General features: G+C 37.6%; 1 protein-coding gene across 3 annotated transcripts in view; it reads left to right on the top strand.

The window, feature by feature from the left end:
• The window catches only part of cd2ap (CD2-associated protein), a 33,518-nt gene that overhangs the window by 10,901 nt on the left and 6,349 nt on the right, over positions 1-16,268 (top strand). For 2 of the 3 annotated variants that reach the window (XM_057353426.1, XM_057353424.1), the window contains exons 4-14: positions 358-458; positions 976-1,096; positions 1,336-1,505; positions 3,608-3,701; positions 4,670-4,764; positions 6,810-6,908; positions 7,065-7,118; positions 10,784-10,820; positions 11,565-11,627; positions 14,715-14,859; positions 15,393-15,499. In XM_057353426.1, the coding sequence (XP_057209409.1) occupies positions 358-458; positions 976-1,096; positions 1,336-1,505; positions 3,608-3,701; positions 4,670-4,764; positions 6,810-6,908; positions 7,065-7,118; positions 10,784-10,820; positions 11,565-11,627; positions 14,715-14,859; positions 15,393-15,499 (1,086 nt within the window). The remainder of the gene's footprint in view (positions 1-357; positions 459-975; positions 1,097-1,335; positions 1,506-3,607; positions 3,702-4,669; positions 4,765-6,809; positions 6,909-7,064; positions 7,119-10,783; positions 10,821-11,564; positions 11,628-14,714; positions 14,860-15,392; positions 15,500-16,268) is intronic. The other variant, XM_057353425.1, reaches the window with a different exon arrangement.

Below are 16,268 nucleotides of genomic sequence, written 5' to 3'. Positions count from 1 at the left end.
ATTAACTTTTTGCGGCATTTACATTTTTGCAATCGACGCTTTTACTCAAAGCATTCAAGGTACATTTTATTATTATTATTAAATGACGTTTGCTCAGATAACACAACGCCCTCTCAAATGTGCTCCAGCACTTTTTTCAGACGGTCCCTTACACCTTGTAGAGCAGTGGATTCTACACATGAAACACAAAAAATGTTTCTGAAGAGGGTGTGGTGTAAATGTGTGTGAGAGTTCATGTGTGTATGCACATGTGTAAATGCTGTACTTGTGATTGTGCCCTCTACAGGTCACTGTCATGCATACGTTATTGGCTGAGCGTGTCGAGCCGGATCCTCAATGAATGTGTTTTCGTTACAGAGCCCAAGAAGCGTCAGTGCAAAGCCCTGTTTGAATATGTGCCTCAGAATGAAGACGAGCTGGAACTGAAAGTTGGAGATATCATTGACATCACAGAGGAGGTAAGCAAGAGCATCTGTCATGAGTGTCATTCGTATTCAGTGTGGGTTTAAAACTGCCCTGAATATGTTTGTACTCCTATTTATAGAAATTCTCATACGTCAAATGAAAAGATTTTTTGCGTGCAACTTCTGTCTGCAGGAACATGCAGTCTCGCACTGAGCTCAGATGCGAGATCACCACCTCCTTATTGGAGTTTTTACTGTGATTTTTGCTTTTGTTTGGTTGCGTTTGCGAACAACTGCAAATTGTTAAAAACTGTTTGTACAATTTACAGTAAGACTGCATTTGCTAGCATTACCTAAACACAAAAGTTAAGTATCTAGTTATCTTCTTAATGTTCATGTCTACTATGATAATATACAGTATTTATTGTTAGTTTATGATACCTGATGCATTGTCTAATGGTAACATGTAAAGTGTTTTTTAACCTAAATCGTACTGTGCGTTGTAAATTTAGGTTACGTTGTAAACGAATGTTTGACTTGGATTGTTTGTGCTGACTGCGGGTGTTTTCAGGTCGAGGAAGGCTGGTGGAGCGGAACTATGAATGGGAAGTCTGGACTTTTTCCTTCCAACTTTGTCAAAGAAGTAGAAACGGCTGAAGACACAGAGACTAGCGACGTTACAGACGAGCCAGGTATCGTTCAGCTAACCTCGCAACACTTTGTGAGGGCATGTCCTTACACGAAAAAACTCAACTCAGGCCTTTGTTTGACTTACTGTTGAATACTTAAGGGTGTGTGCAGTTGTGACTTAGTCCTGTTATGGCACATGAAAGTGTAGTGTTTGTTTTGGCTATTTTAACCATGAGATCATCAAAACATCAAAAATGGTTGTAAACCCTGGCCATGCTCATACAGTGATGCGTTTCCACAGATAACAGAGATGGGACCACCAGCCCTACGTCCCCTCATCCCGGCAATGGGATCATGGCTCAGCCCAAGAAGGTCAAGGGCATCGGCTTTGGCGACATTTTCCGAGAGGGTTCTGTCAAACTCCACAAAGTCCAAAAAACTCCTTCTGAAAGTGAAGAAAAGAAAGAAAGGGTATGTTTGCTTGTAGCGGTTGGTATGTAGCGTTAAAGTGATAGTTAACCCAAAAAAAAGAAAATTCTGTCATCATTTACTTACCCTCTTGTCAAACCTATATGACTTTCTTCCGCAGAACACAAAAGAAGATATTTTGAAGAATGTTGGTGACCGAACAACATAGGCACCCATTCACTTCTATTGTATGGTCACAAATCCAATGTAAGTGAATGGGAGCTGGCTACCAACATTCCTCAAAGTATCTTCTTTTGTGTTCCGCGGAAGAAAGAAAGTCATACAGGTTAAAAATGACACAAGGGTGAGTAAATGATGACAGAATTTTCATTTTTGGGTGAACTATCCCTTTAAATAAGAATTAAAGGAGATGTGCAATTTATGTGTCACTTTCAGAATATGTCATTGCAGTCTGCTTGTAACCGAGCAGTTAAGCACATGCTATATGAAATGAGATCATTGTCATGGCATGTATGAAAATCAGTGCTGCCCGTTCCCCCTCGCTATGAGCAATGGAGCGTTGAAGGGTAATTACATGTCTAACTGCTCTGCAAGTCCAGCCAGAGATTGCTCAAGGCCTCGCTGTAAAGCAGAAGACAGACAGTCTCACTGTGAGACCTTCCTTTTTAGGCAATATGTCTCTATTTTTGGATTTGATTATTTAGGGTAGCTGTTTCTGTGCTTTCTGGAAATGCCACTTCTTATAAGATCACTTGTGTTCTGCACAGCCCAAACAGACAATAGAATATTCCTGTCTGTGCATGTTACTAGAAAAAGATTACCCATAGCACAGGGCTGGATACACCTCTTATTTTAAAGGGACAGTTCACCCAAAAATGTCATATCAAACCTGTATAACTTACTTTTCTTCTGCAGAACACAAAAGATATTTTGAACAACGTTGGTGACCAAACATCCAGAAAAAAATTGCCACAAAACCTCTGAGGCATTTCTCGAAAAATGAGTCATTTGTTGAAATTGACATTTGTTGAAATATCATTCTTAAATTTTCCAAAAAATTCTGTCATTATTTACACGCCCTCTCGTCATCTCAAACTTGTATGTCTTTCTTTCTTGTGCAGAACGCGAAAGACGATATTTTGAAGAATGTTTATAACAGAAAACCGTTGGTCCCCATTGACTTGCATTTGTTTTGTTTCCATACAATAGAAGTCAATGGGGACCAACGGTTTTTGGTTACCAACATTTTTCAAAATATCTTATTCTGTGTTTTGCAGAAGAAAATCACACAGGTTTAAAATGACAACAGGGTGAGTAAATGATGACAGAATTTTCATTTTGAAGGCGAATTATTCCTTTAAAGGGTTCATTTCTTGAGTTCTTATCACTTTATTTGATCTTTCAAAATAGTTTCAGAACTCAAATGTTCCTCCTCTGTTCAGAAGATAAAAAATAGTGTAGTAAAGAAGAGAAAGTGTGATTTATATATCTAATCCAAAACACCAGAAGATAAAAGTAAAACGATATAAAGATAAAGGGCCTGATTATTGTAGTCTGAACGTTACGGTTTTTTAAGAATTCTTCAATAAGCTGACAGAGGGTGGAAATGGTCATGAAAAGCTAGATTACTACAAAAATCCTTTCATTAATAAACGTGAACCTCCAAAAAAACGTTATCAAGTCTGTTAAGAAAAAGGGTTTAACCGATTATCAATCTTTTCCTTTTCGTTACCATGATAGTCTTCTCACCATGTGCATCTCATAATTTCATTTACAGTAAATTAGTGTCATCCTCTGTTACATTCTTACACATGACCTTTGAACTCATAATGTCAAACCACATGACATGAGGGTCAGTGGAATTCACAGAGAAAGATCTTCATTTAAAAACAAAACGTGTGGTTTTGTCTCCATGCTTGAAGATCTCTGTCGCTTTAAAGAATGACTCTGCGGTGGGTAAAGGCCAGGACTAAAATCAGCATGCTCTCCCATTTGCTCTGTATATATGTGACAGTAATTGTTATTTTCCCAGCATTCCTTTCATGCAGGCATTGCTGATCTGTCTCTGCAGTTCAGCGTGCGCCTGCATGCGTTTGTGTGGCTGCTGTGTCAGTAAATCCATTTGTGGTTCTGCTTCATTTTAGCCAATTCCATCATTACCATCTGCCACAAAACCCACCCCTTTGAGCACTCCTGACCCTCCTAAAGGAGAAAAAGAGGCTGAGAACAAAGGAAAAGGTGAGTGCTTGGGAAAGATGGGGTGAAGAGAATGGTCAAACACTTTACAATAAACTTTCATTTAATAGCTTTAGTCAGGTTCCATTAAAGGTCCAATGTGTACACTTTGGAGGATCTATTGACAGAAATGCAATATAATATACATAACTATGTCTTCAGAGGTGTATAAAGACCTTACATAATGAAGCGTTATGTTTTTATTACCTTAGAATGAGCTATTTCTATCTACATACACCGCAAGTCCCCTTGCATGGAATTAATCATGTTGTTTCTACAGTAGCCCTAAACGGACAAACTGCTCTACAGAGCGTGTTTCGTAAATATGTTATCTCATTCGGCAAAGAAGCAAAAACGTGGTGACATCTTAGCCATGTGTGTCAGCCACTGTAGTGCTTCGAAAGGAAGGGGTGAGCGGTGGAGTGAGACGGTGGTTGCTATTCGCAACCTCGCCGTTAGATGCTGCTAAATTTGGTTCACTGGACCTTTAACAATTGGCAACATCTTTTTACAGCATTATACTTCGTTAACGCCAATACTTTTTGTTTATTGTTTATTTATGTTAGTTCATTGTCCATTCATGTTAACAGATGCAATGTTTCATTTGAAATATATATGACTGAATGTTAGCATTGTACATGTTAACTAACTTATTTGGCTAATAGAATCTTATTGTAAAGTGTTTGTAATGAACATAAGTGTGATAACCAATGTCGTAACCGTAAATTTATAGAAAACCCACCCATGTGACAAACTGATCAAGATTTCCTAATCGCAAATCGTTTTTCTCTTGGGGCTCTTCTAGATTTAGTATTTAGTATTGAGAAAAGACCGACACCTTTTGCTCTATTAATGTATATTGGATTGCAAGTAAATGCTCAAAATTTCATTTATTTGGTTTGCTTTAGGTAGTGCTCAAACGTGATGGGTATATATGATGAGCCTTTTTCTTGCTCTGTGTCTCTCTACAGTAAAAGAATACTGCAAGGCCATCTTCCCATATGATGCAACTAACCAAGATGAGCTGGATTTAAAGGAGGGTGACGTCGTTCTTTTACTAAGCAAAGTATGTATGACAAGCTGAGCCACTGTCTGCACTATTATTTATCATTTTAATTTTACATGCTTTTGCTAAACAACACAGACAGGTGTTTTTCTCTCTTTTCAACATCATTTTAGGTTTAAATGTACACTACCGTTCAAAAGTTTTGAAGCCATTCACTTAAACGCCTCTCATGATCTTAATTTGCATATCTAAATGATTGAAATTACTCAAGAAAATCGTATGACAAAGATATAATTGTGCCACCATTGTAGTTTCTTTCATCGATTTGGACCAAAGAAAAGCACCAGGAGAGCCAATAATAGATAGAAATACTTGTTTGAAAATCCTTCCAGGGTGAGACCTCAAGAAGCCAAGAGTACTTTGAAGACTACTTAGAAGATGCTAGAATGTAAAAGTTGACTAGTATTCAAAATGTGGAAAATTTAACAATGACGAAATGTTTCAAAACTTTTGAATGGTATTGTATAAGGGAAAGTATATGTTTGATGTTTGCGTAGACGCTTTATTTTATAAGTTTAAAATATGTTTTTTGTTTGTTTGTTGTGGACAAGGCTGTCGGTAAATATTGCAACAGTCACCAAGTATTCACAAATAATCTGCCTGGCCTATATATAAGTTTATGACTAATGTTAGTGTTAAATCTAGTCCTGTAATGGAGTATTTGAACTGCTGTCACTGCATGACATATGTCAACCTCCCACATCCTAATGTGTAAACAGAAACATGCTTTTAGTCTAGTTAGATAAGCCCTGTTCAGGGAGCAGTGTAAACCAGTTTGGGTAGTTACCTGTGAAGCAGGATTGACTTCAAGGATTGATTTTATGCAAACGAGAATGTGCACCAATCATTTCCCAGTATCAGTCCCCAATCACTCCTGTCCTGGACTGCATACTAGTCCCGCGTGTGAAAATGCCTATTGAGACAAAAAAGCTTAGGGAGTTACATTTCTGCAAACTGCAAAAGAGAGATTTATTTATTTTTAACTTTATACTTACCTGTGATGCAACATAATCATGACTTGGCTTTTCTCTTGCCATGCAAGAACATTGCATTGTTCAGTTCTGCCCGTTAAATCATAGTGTTTTCCACAAAATACCACAAGGGGGCTTGTAGTAGTGACAGACTTTTTCATAAATCATAAATGTGCTGTCTATTGTCAACATGCGTTTAACAGTCTCCAGACAGTTCAATGAGAATGTAGCTGTTGTGTGTCATCCCGAGGAAGTGTTTGGTTTATTTAAATCGAGAAACGTGGAAACTGTTTTCTTTTGATTAACCAGTGTTTGTCTAAGCCCTTAAACAGGAAGCATATTAGAGGTTAAAAGATGTTTTGGTACATGACCTCCATCTAGTGGCAAGAGATATATCTGCATTTTGGTTTTATAATGACATACATTAAGAAAAACAAATTGAGAGACCATTTCATGTAGACCTTTTTTCAGAATTTACTATTTATAGGTTTGACTTGAACTAAAATGATCATTTTTGTTTTATTCTGTGAACTACTAACAATATTTTTCCCACATTTCAAATAAAATTTTTGTTTCTATTTGTATTTATTTGCAGAAAATGACAACTGGAGAAACAGGTCAAAATAACAGAAAAGATGCTGTGTATTTTTTAGACCTCAAATACTGTTCATATTCATATTCACTTTTAAGCAATACAACACTAATATTTGTACTAATATTTGTACATGTATTTAGGTAAACTCTCAATATTTTCATATGTCTTGTCATGCTGTCAGTCTTTCACATTGCTGTTGAATGACTTTGTCACTCCTGAGCGTTGATTTTGTTGAAAATCAACAGACACTGGACTGGAATGGCTGAATAAATGGAAAATTTGGAATGGTCTCTTAATTTTTCCACGGCTATATATACAGGGATTTTTTCATTTGTCATTTCTATTACATCCTATTATGTATTTAATTCTCTTATTTATAATAGTCTTAATAATACTCGGCCCTATAAATTTGAGGAAACACCTTAATCTTTTGTGCATAAGCTACAGAATTTGTGTTCAGAGGGTTTGTGATGTTGTAGGACACGGGCGAGCCGGGCTGGTGGAGAGGAGAGATCAACGGAAGACAGGGAGTTTTCCCAGACAACTTTGTGACTCTTTTACCTGAAACAGAAAAAGAGGTAAGACAGTTGTTTGATGTTTACTGCGAGGGTCCTCATTACCTGACAGTAAATTCCAAAAGAAATGGCATCATGCAGTGAAGACATATACAGTTTTAAATCAGTGTTAAGTAATTTTTTAATTTTTTGAAAGTTCTTCTTTCTGTCTTCATGCAGACTCTCGCGTCCAAAGGCTCCATTAAAGCGTCTCCTAAACTGGAACCAGAGGAGGTATGAAACATTCTCAGATTCTTTTGTTCAGAAAATCACCTGAGGTGCACTTCTTATTAGTGCCGGGCATTATGTTTGCAATGGTTTTGCTGGCTAGAAGGTTTTCACATTTTACAATAATGGCACAGTCATAAAAACGATGCAATAACACAAAATGATGTATGGGAGTAATGTATTGGCTAAAACGGTCAAACAAATTATAAAATAAAGCATTTTAGCAGAGCTTTTGTCATGCATCAAATCCTCACTTGATTTGTTTAGGGCCTTATGAAATCCATTAAATTTTTTCCCAAATTCCGTTTTATTTTTTCCCAAATTCAGGTCTACTTAAATTGAAGTACTATTTTTAATATAGTAATTGTTTTTTTAAATAAGTACTATTTTTATCATTTTACTAGCACATTAACTTACATTTACTAAAGTAAATAATATACTAAGTGGTCAAATTATTAAAATAATTGAGGATGGTGTGGTAAAATGTGGGTGTTATAACCTATAACATTATAAGTTAACCAGACTTTTATTTTGACGGGTGGCCGCAAAGGTTGTTTGACAGTAGCTTGGAGTACATGCAATCGAATCACTTTTTAATACGGACACGCAAGACAAACAGATTATTTAAACCTCATCTGAATAATTCTAACGTTATTGATAGCACAATTTGCATTTTGTTAGCTGTTAAGTGCTACTTTCTGTTTAAGAAGTAATACATTTGCCAGATTCCGTGCCATTCCGTGTTATACAGCAAATTCCATTTATATGCCTGGATTCCGCGATTCCGTCCATGTTTTCCGCATCGCGGAAATCACAGGGCCCTACTTGTTGTGGATCTCTGGAGCATTTAAATCAATATCATAAAACCTCCATGTAAAAGTTGTTTATTATGTTTCACAAATAATGCTTCAATCTAGTTTTTGAATTCTTCTTGCTCACCCCGAGGGGGCGTGTTTAACCACAAAACAATTTTATGCTGTTGCAAAAAGGGACTTGTGTTCCAACATTTGCCAAAGCACCAGCCGCTCCTTCTAGTGAACAAGCAGAAGGATTATCTGGGCGGAGGGGTCTCCCCTGTTACGCCCATTTTTGCTGAGAAGTTTTCAGATGTTCCGCTGAACGGGGTCATTGGTTCATACACTCCCAGCATAACTGTTTGTTTCGGCCTGATTGGCCTGAATGATTGTCTTTGTGCTGCTGTGGTGAGGTCGTTATGAGCTGACGCTCATGTGATGTTTGGTGGAGGTCAGCGAATGGTTCGCGTGGAATGTGGAAGTTTTTGGCCCTCAAGCCACTCCGGGTGGGCCCGTTGCACAGGGTGGATTGGGTGCGAGAATCTAATGATCAATTCTTCATGTTAGCGTGTCTGATGAGATGTTAACCTCCTCATCGGGGTTATGTGTTAAAGGGATAGTTCACCCAAAAATACATTCACGCAAAAATAAAAACCTGTATGTGACGCTTTCTTCGATTGAACACAAAAGATATTATGAGAAATGGTTTTGTGCCCATACAATGGGAGTCAGTGCGGTGCTGTGTTGTTTGCTTACAAACATTTTTCAGAATACCTCCTTTTTAAAAAGAAGGGTACAAATGCTTTTAGGGCCACTGTTCTGAAGTTAAGCTTTTTGACTTCAAATGCAATGCATTTCTAACGGACGTTGTGTAATCTACTAAAACTGATTGTTTTGTTGTCTAGTAGTCCTGTCTGCAAGGCCTCAGGCACTTGTTTTTAGACCGATATATGCTGCTTAGACGATATTTGAATGCACAGAGTAATTTTACACTGGAACAGAGATCGGGATCTGTAGGATTTGACTGTTTGGTCTTGCTGTGAGTGATTTGAACATGACCCCTTCAGCCTTTGAAATTCAGGTTATGTCTCTGATATTCGGCGAGAGGAAATACTTTGGCCTTAAACAGATCCTTTCATAGATACGGCTTGTCGGAGACAGTATGACTCTCATTTCATGTGACTCGTGAACTCTTGTCTGAACTGACTGTTAAATGTACCCAACAAAATGATACGGTAAGGTCTCGACTTAATCAAGCTTATCATTTCTGTGCCCCATGAGAATCCAATCCCTTACTTTTTTGTAAACACCAATTTTCCCAAACAACTATCGTCCGATACTGATATTTGTCACTTGCTAACTTATTTGAACTTTTGTCATTAAAATAAACCATGTTTTGAATTATACAAGCTAGTTTATTGCTGCATCATCAAATCATTCAGGGTTTTTCCTTGCTCTAAATGAGGCGGAGGTGGTGCCATCCTGATCTTGTAGTCACACACTTAGGCCTACCGTACCTTTAAGTGACCAAAGCAAAGTGACCGCAACCAAAGTGACTTTGAGTTTGACATATTACAATTACATTCTAATAAAATTAGATCAAAATGACAATTATTAAGTTATATAAAACATTACCTTTATTCAACCAAACAGAAATGTTTTTTTAATCAAATAAAGCTTTTTTATCGTTTCAACTAACTTTTCAGCCCACAATAGCCAACTGAATTAACCAGTCTTACTAAATGATCAAAGCTCATTCACATCTTGCATTCTCTGTGGTTCGCTTTAAATGATTCAAGGATCTCGTATATTCGCTAGTGACTGAAAAGTTCAATAGTTTAAATGAATCGGTTCAAATGAGTCATTCGTGTGCGAGTCGTTCTGAACGCAGTGTGCGTTCATACTGGCGAACTCGCTGTGTACAGTATACGCTGATTCAACGATCCGACTGCACAGCTAAAGACATTACAATGATGTACGTCATGTTAATTTAAGAAATTTCAAGAAATGAAACGTAGTTGGATGTAAAACAAACAGCCGTGAAACAGGCTGGCTCTTGTTCTGCAACTCTTTTTAGCGCCTCAGTGTGCTGATAACGAAACAGCGCCTCCACTGTGGCGTAATGTCGCAACTGCAGTTACAAATGACAGTCTGTTAAATGCACGCAGCATTTCTTGTGAAGACTCGCAACATAATTTTGGCAAGAGCCTGAGGCGGCATGACATTTGGCGGAGGCGGCCGCCTCCAATTTCTCTATGCAGTAAAAACCCTGATTGAACATGGATTCATTTAACATTTAACAAGCCAACATTATCCGAGAGTAAGATAAGTAAGATACAGAATTCATTTTGTTTTGGCAAGTGTTTCATTATTTTAGGCAGAGGTAAATGTTGGATTATGCAACCGAGATAATTATGTAATACCTACGCTTTTAATAAACAGTTTTATCGGCCATGCTGTACCCAAAATGCCGTTAAAAGTACAGTGTATGAAATTTTGCGAATTGCAACCAACGGCTCACTCCACCCCTCCCCTTCCCTTTCGAAGCACTATGGTGGCTGACACAGAACTAAGATGTCGCCACGTTTTCGCTTCTTTCCCGAAAGAGATAATGTATTTACGAAAAGTTTGTCCGTTTAGGGCTACTGTAGAATCAACATGGCGAATTCCATGCAAGGGGACCCGTGGTGTATGTAGATAGAAATAGCTCATTCTAAGGTAGTAAAAGATAACACTTATGTAAGGTTTTTATACACCTTTGAAGACTAAATTATGTATATCATATTGCATTTCTGTCTATAGATCCTCCAAAAAATGACACACAGCACTTTTAAATGTAATAATATAATAAATGTAAAAAAGTCTGTTTCTCCACAGAAGCCAAAGAAGCCACCGCCCCCATCCAAGACCCCAGGTATGACATCACATCCTCAGCACAACACTATTTATTCTGATCATTTTACTTGAATAAATGTTCTCATTATTTCAAGCTTTTGTGAGATTATTTAGGTATTAAAGAGCTCTAAGCATCATCAGATGTGCTTTGATGTCTGAGGTTATTTCTCAGTGACCCACAACCAGTCATGAATGATAACAGCACCACATGATTTGATCGATTGTTTAGACTTTGCAGAACATGCCAATATATCTGCATCGGTATGTGAGTGGATAAAAACTGCTGCGAGATGACGTGTTGATTTAAGATGCTAATATCAAAATATTAGTAAAAATACTAACCTAACAAAACAAATTCGAATTGAAAGAAGAATAAAAACAACTGGCAGTTAAATTGCATCTCCATGATAGGTTGAAATTCATAAACACACTTTGCTGGAAAACAATGCCTGTGGGTTTTCATTTCAAGTGTGTGGTGTGGTGAAGTCTAACAATTCGGGTTACACAGTCAGTCTGCAAGAGCAGCGGATGTTGGTATGACCACATCGTCCTGACTGCTTTTGAGAAAGCTTGCAGAGAGCTGCAAAGATTTGGCCCGACTTTCCTACCCACACAGGAAATGCAAGTCACTGCTTGCATGTTTCCTATTCTGCTGTAACATCGGTCTCATAAGTCGCCTTGTTCTTTTGTTTGTCGTGTATTGAGTGTATAATAGGACCTGAGAAACAGGTGAATAATTGAGATAATATGCTTCGTTTCTCAGTTCTGAAACCAGAGGCTCCCACCGCGGACAGGAGGCAACCGCAGCCACGGCCTGATGATAAAGGTAAAGAAGAACATACTATATACTGTGTATATATATATATACTGTATATGTCCTCGCTGTCCTTCCAAATCCAAATTTTCTGTTCTTCAGGAAATGGAAAAAAACTCATTACATACTGTGTTGTCAAAGTTGACAAGCACTTTTTAATACTTTTTAGTGGTTAGATATTTGCTAAACCCAGTTACAAAAATAAAGGATGACTATTGATAATGATTTATGGCATAAAATAAAAATCACAAAATATGGAGATACATGGTTTCAGAAGGACAGCTGTGATATTATAGATGTATTGCAGTAGATGTGCTGTAGTAAACATTAGTATACTGTAGTATATTATAGTAGTTACTATAATTTGTTTATATATATACTATAGGGATGCAACAATACAGCTCACCCACGGTTCGATACGAACCTCGGTTTATGGTCCACGGTTTTCGGTTCGGTTCTGATGGCTTCGGCACATTAAAGTGTTTCTTGATTGATTTATGCTTATGTGACAGGAACAGTAAAAACTTTAGTTAAAAAACTATTTTACTGAAATTCTCTTTATTTTACTTGACTTATTTTATTATCTTTAAAGGGGCAGTGAACTGCCCGTTTTTTATTGTTTTATACTATTGTCTGATGTCTACTTATGACGTTCGCGTGGTTTTTACATTCGAAAACATCCAAATCAATAAGTAATAGGCTATTTTCTACCCTGGTTTTGAGGCCGGCTGGAGAAACACTTGGTTTTTAAGGGCGGGCCGCATAGAAGACTTGGAAGTAAACGCCCACTGCTATGATTGGATAGCAGCTTGCGTAGTTGACTTAGTTGGAGCCTTCTGTGAATTTGGTTAGACACGTAACGTTACGTAACTGGATTTTACTCAAATTTATTTCCCGGATGTGATGGCAAGGCTTTGCGTATAGTTTGTATAGCCTATAGTTGTATGGTGTTTAGTGATATATGACCGTACATGTCAGCATTTAAGACCCGCGAACCGGACAGAAGATCACCGCGATCGCTGGTCTCAAATGTTATAGTTTTCATGATAAGTAAACAAACGGTAGACTCCCGGCCAAAATGACCCAGCACCAGAAATAATATCAAAACACTTCAAAACAGCCTCCATTATTTGCAGACGGTGGATAAAACCTTGAAAAATGATATATGAGCCCACCAAATCACAGAGATGCCGATTACAATTATTACAAATGACTAGAGGTCCCCAGGTAATACTATCAGGGCATATCAAGCGATCTCTGTAAAAAGATTTACACTAGCAGCTCACAGCAGTTTTTGGTTTACTGTTCATCAACATGCCAGTAAAATAAGCTTCTTGAAGAGGTTTTGCGCATCAGAGTATTTAAAATAATGTAATGCAAAACTTGCGATTGGTGTAATGGAAGTAAACGTGCGCTCAATGGGAAAGGCCAAAGATGATATATTAACAAGGTGCGTGACTGCCATTGCAATAAATTGGAAGAAATGCAATGCTAAATAGCTGCCTGGAGGCGGTCTTGCTATGACGTAAATAGCTGTCCTAAAGGCCGCTGAGGGGCATGACTTTCGTTAAACGGACTTTGGCATGGTGCTGTAGACGCTCTTTCTGCATGTGCTGAGAGCAACGCGAACGTGTTGCATTCGTATGCCGTGTAGAAATACATTCATGATGTGCCAAATTCGGACATTTTCACTTTAGTACAACGGGCATACAATAAAGCCAGCTCGCGTCTGTTCGTCAGCATTATACACTACAGCACATTGCTTCATGTGTCTCACTTCACCGCCCGACCACCACTCGCTATTAGATATTGGGGATGCGTTTATCTACCTCAGCAAACATGGACAGAGCCAGTTCACAGTGTAATTAAGCGCACAGAAAGATTTAAATGCAAACCGGAAAACCACAATTCACTTACACATATTGAACCGTGGAGGTCGTACCGAACGGTTCAATATTATATTGAGTATTGTGGCATCCCTAATATACTATAGTATTGTGATATTAACAATAGTGAATTGATAAACTGTACTGTTTTATACTTATGAAATATTTACTCTGATAAGTTTAGAAAACACTATCTTGGAATCTTACTGCAGTTTGCTACAGTAAATACTAAAGTATATTACAATGTTTTTTTATGGGCTTCAATACCAAGAACAAAAAATGATAGATTCTTTGAATTTTCTAAATAATATTTTTATGTGAAATTTGTGTAATCTGTTGTTTAAACTTATAAAAAATTTAAGGTTTTAACATTTACCCTCCTTAAAAGCAGAATGGAATGTAGCAATGTCACTTTTGTTATTGTTGTCATTTAAAAAAAGAAATGACATGCCTACAGGGATAGTTCACCCAAAAATAAAAATTCTATTATTGTTTATTTGCCCTCATGTCATCTAAAACTAGTATATGAAATATTTTGTTAAATGTCTTGTGGTTTTGTGTCCATACAATGGGGTGCAAAATTGTTTGGTCACCAACAATCTTCAATACATATTTTGTGTTCTCCAGAAGAAAATACACTCGTGCTCTGTAAAGTGTCTGCGTTGTGCGTAAATGTTGCAGGTAACATCATGGCACTCGATAAGTTGGCAGTCATGTTGGCCATGTTGCCTGCCGAAAGCTTGTCAATGACTTTAATTGTACTGAAATGAACATAACGAATATTAATATATTTCAGATTTACTGTATAAAAGCAGATGCCGATTGCATGTATTTGCGAAAAATTTGTCTCCTATTTACATTGAGCATCACAAATGGATCGCAGACCTTGTGATGTGACATTACAATGAGTGATTAAATGAGATAACAGCATCGATTTGAGATGATAGAAGAAGGATCTATGTGGTGCAAACATCCTGTGAAAATGTCTCCTGACCTACTTTGAGACTTGAAGTACTGTATGTCAGTTTGCGTGCTGGTGAGAGGTTTCAATTCAATGCATTAGATGCTTTAGAACTTGGAATAATCAAGCTTTTAATGCTTTTGTCATGGGTTTCTGTTGGTTTCTGAAACCATGGGTAAAGAACAGAGAACCGATAGAGATGTATATCGTTAAACAATGTATTTAAGCATATGTTTTCTTTTTCCTTCAAAGCTTTCAAACCCTTGCCGGAGAAACCTGCCAAACCCGCTGCCCCCATCGTACCCCCCAAAAAACCCGTGCCCCCGAGCAAGGCACTGCTGCGTCCAACTTCCGTCCACAGCAAACCTGTCGCTCCATCGCCATCTGTCAAGCAAGTGTGGGTGTCACAAACTATTTCTATATACATTTGATTCTTTTTGACTGTTTGGTGGTTGTGATAGACTCATTGCAAAACATCTTTAAAGAATCATCATTATTTCCAAACCCTAGTTTTATCACGTATAAGTTGTTGTAGCGCTGAATCAAAAAGCAATATTTTTCTCATCTTCTGCCATATGAGTTATTCACAATTCCCTCTACATTTTGGATGTCTTCCTTATCCAACACACCTGATTAAACTCGATAAGGCAGACGTCCAAAATGTGCTGTGCTAGAGGCGGCTTCAGGACCGGAGTCATAGACACTGGGTTATGGGATTTCTTTATTTATAAAGGATGCCTTGCATTTTAATCATAAATTAGCTGACTACTACCTAAACTGCCTAACATGTTTAATAGTTTAATGGATTACTGTTTACTATATTACATTAATAATATAAAAAAATGTATTTGATAGATTTTATGGGTTAACTAATCTTTAAGCATTTTTATGTAGCTAGTAACATTACAAATGATTCCATAAACCCTACAGTCACAATGGAGAAGTTCCCCTTATTCGACCAAAGTCGGAGGGCGACCCTTTACCCAGCAAGCCAAAAGCAACAGTTGCGGATGGCATCGAGAAGAATCCAGACGCAGGTTAGTTGCTGCTATTTCATGTTGCTTAAACCGCTAACACAGGCTGTGATGTTGGTGTTTGGACTGGTTTTTGCTGTGGGTGTTTGTTTGTGGATTAGTATCATGAATCCCTCACTGGGAGAAGGATTACTCTTGCTGCATGGAGGATAATGGTCCAGATCTGTAGAGCAGGTGGCACGGTTTCAAAAGAACATAAGGACCTCCCATCCTGTACTAATGCTTCCTTCTACAAATCTCACCATGATCTCCCATCCATTTGTCGCTTCATTTCTGCCTAATTAATATTGCACAGGTTTACTCAAATATGTTTACTTGACTCTGTTTAATAGTAGTGGGCAACAGCACAGATTTGCTTTGTGTTTCTGTTCTGAAAAATCTGTACGATTAATAAAATGCAAATAAACATATAATCATGTTAGGATAGCTATAGGATAAATCTGTTGATCATCATGTGGTTGTCTGTCAGTTGGTGGAAGCCAGCCAGGTTTTGGTTAACATGGAGATGCATTATCGATACAAATCATTGCTGTCTGTTGGAAACCTTGTATCTCCATATCAATTGTTTTTCATAAATCATTACTATTGGTCACACTTTGTTTTACTATGGTTTATGCAAATATTTTACCAATAAAAAGTTCTAAAAATAGCTTGTCAACTTGGACAACACAGTGGGCTTAGTTATTTAAGTAATTAAATGAAAAAACACAGCATTTTTTATTTTCCTGTAAAGTAGCAGTTTTGGAGAGACCAAGCTTCTGCCCGACAGTCT

Source organism: Triplophysa rosa, linkage group LG15 (assembly GCF_024868665.1).
Source record: "Triplophysa rosa linkage group LG15, Trosa_1v2, whole genome shotgun sequence".
Lineage (NCBI taxonomy): Eukaryota > Metazoa > Chordata > Actinopteri > Cypriniformes > Nemacheilidae > Triplophysa > Triplophysa rosa.
Note: the sequence above shows the minus strand (reverse complement) of the source record. Positions and strands in the feature narration are given on the sequence as shown.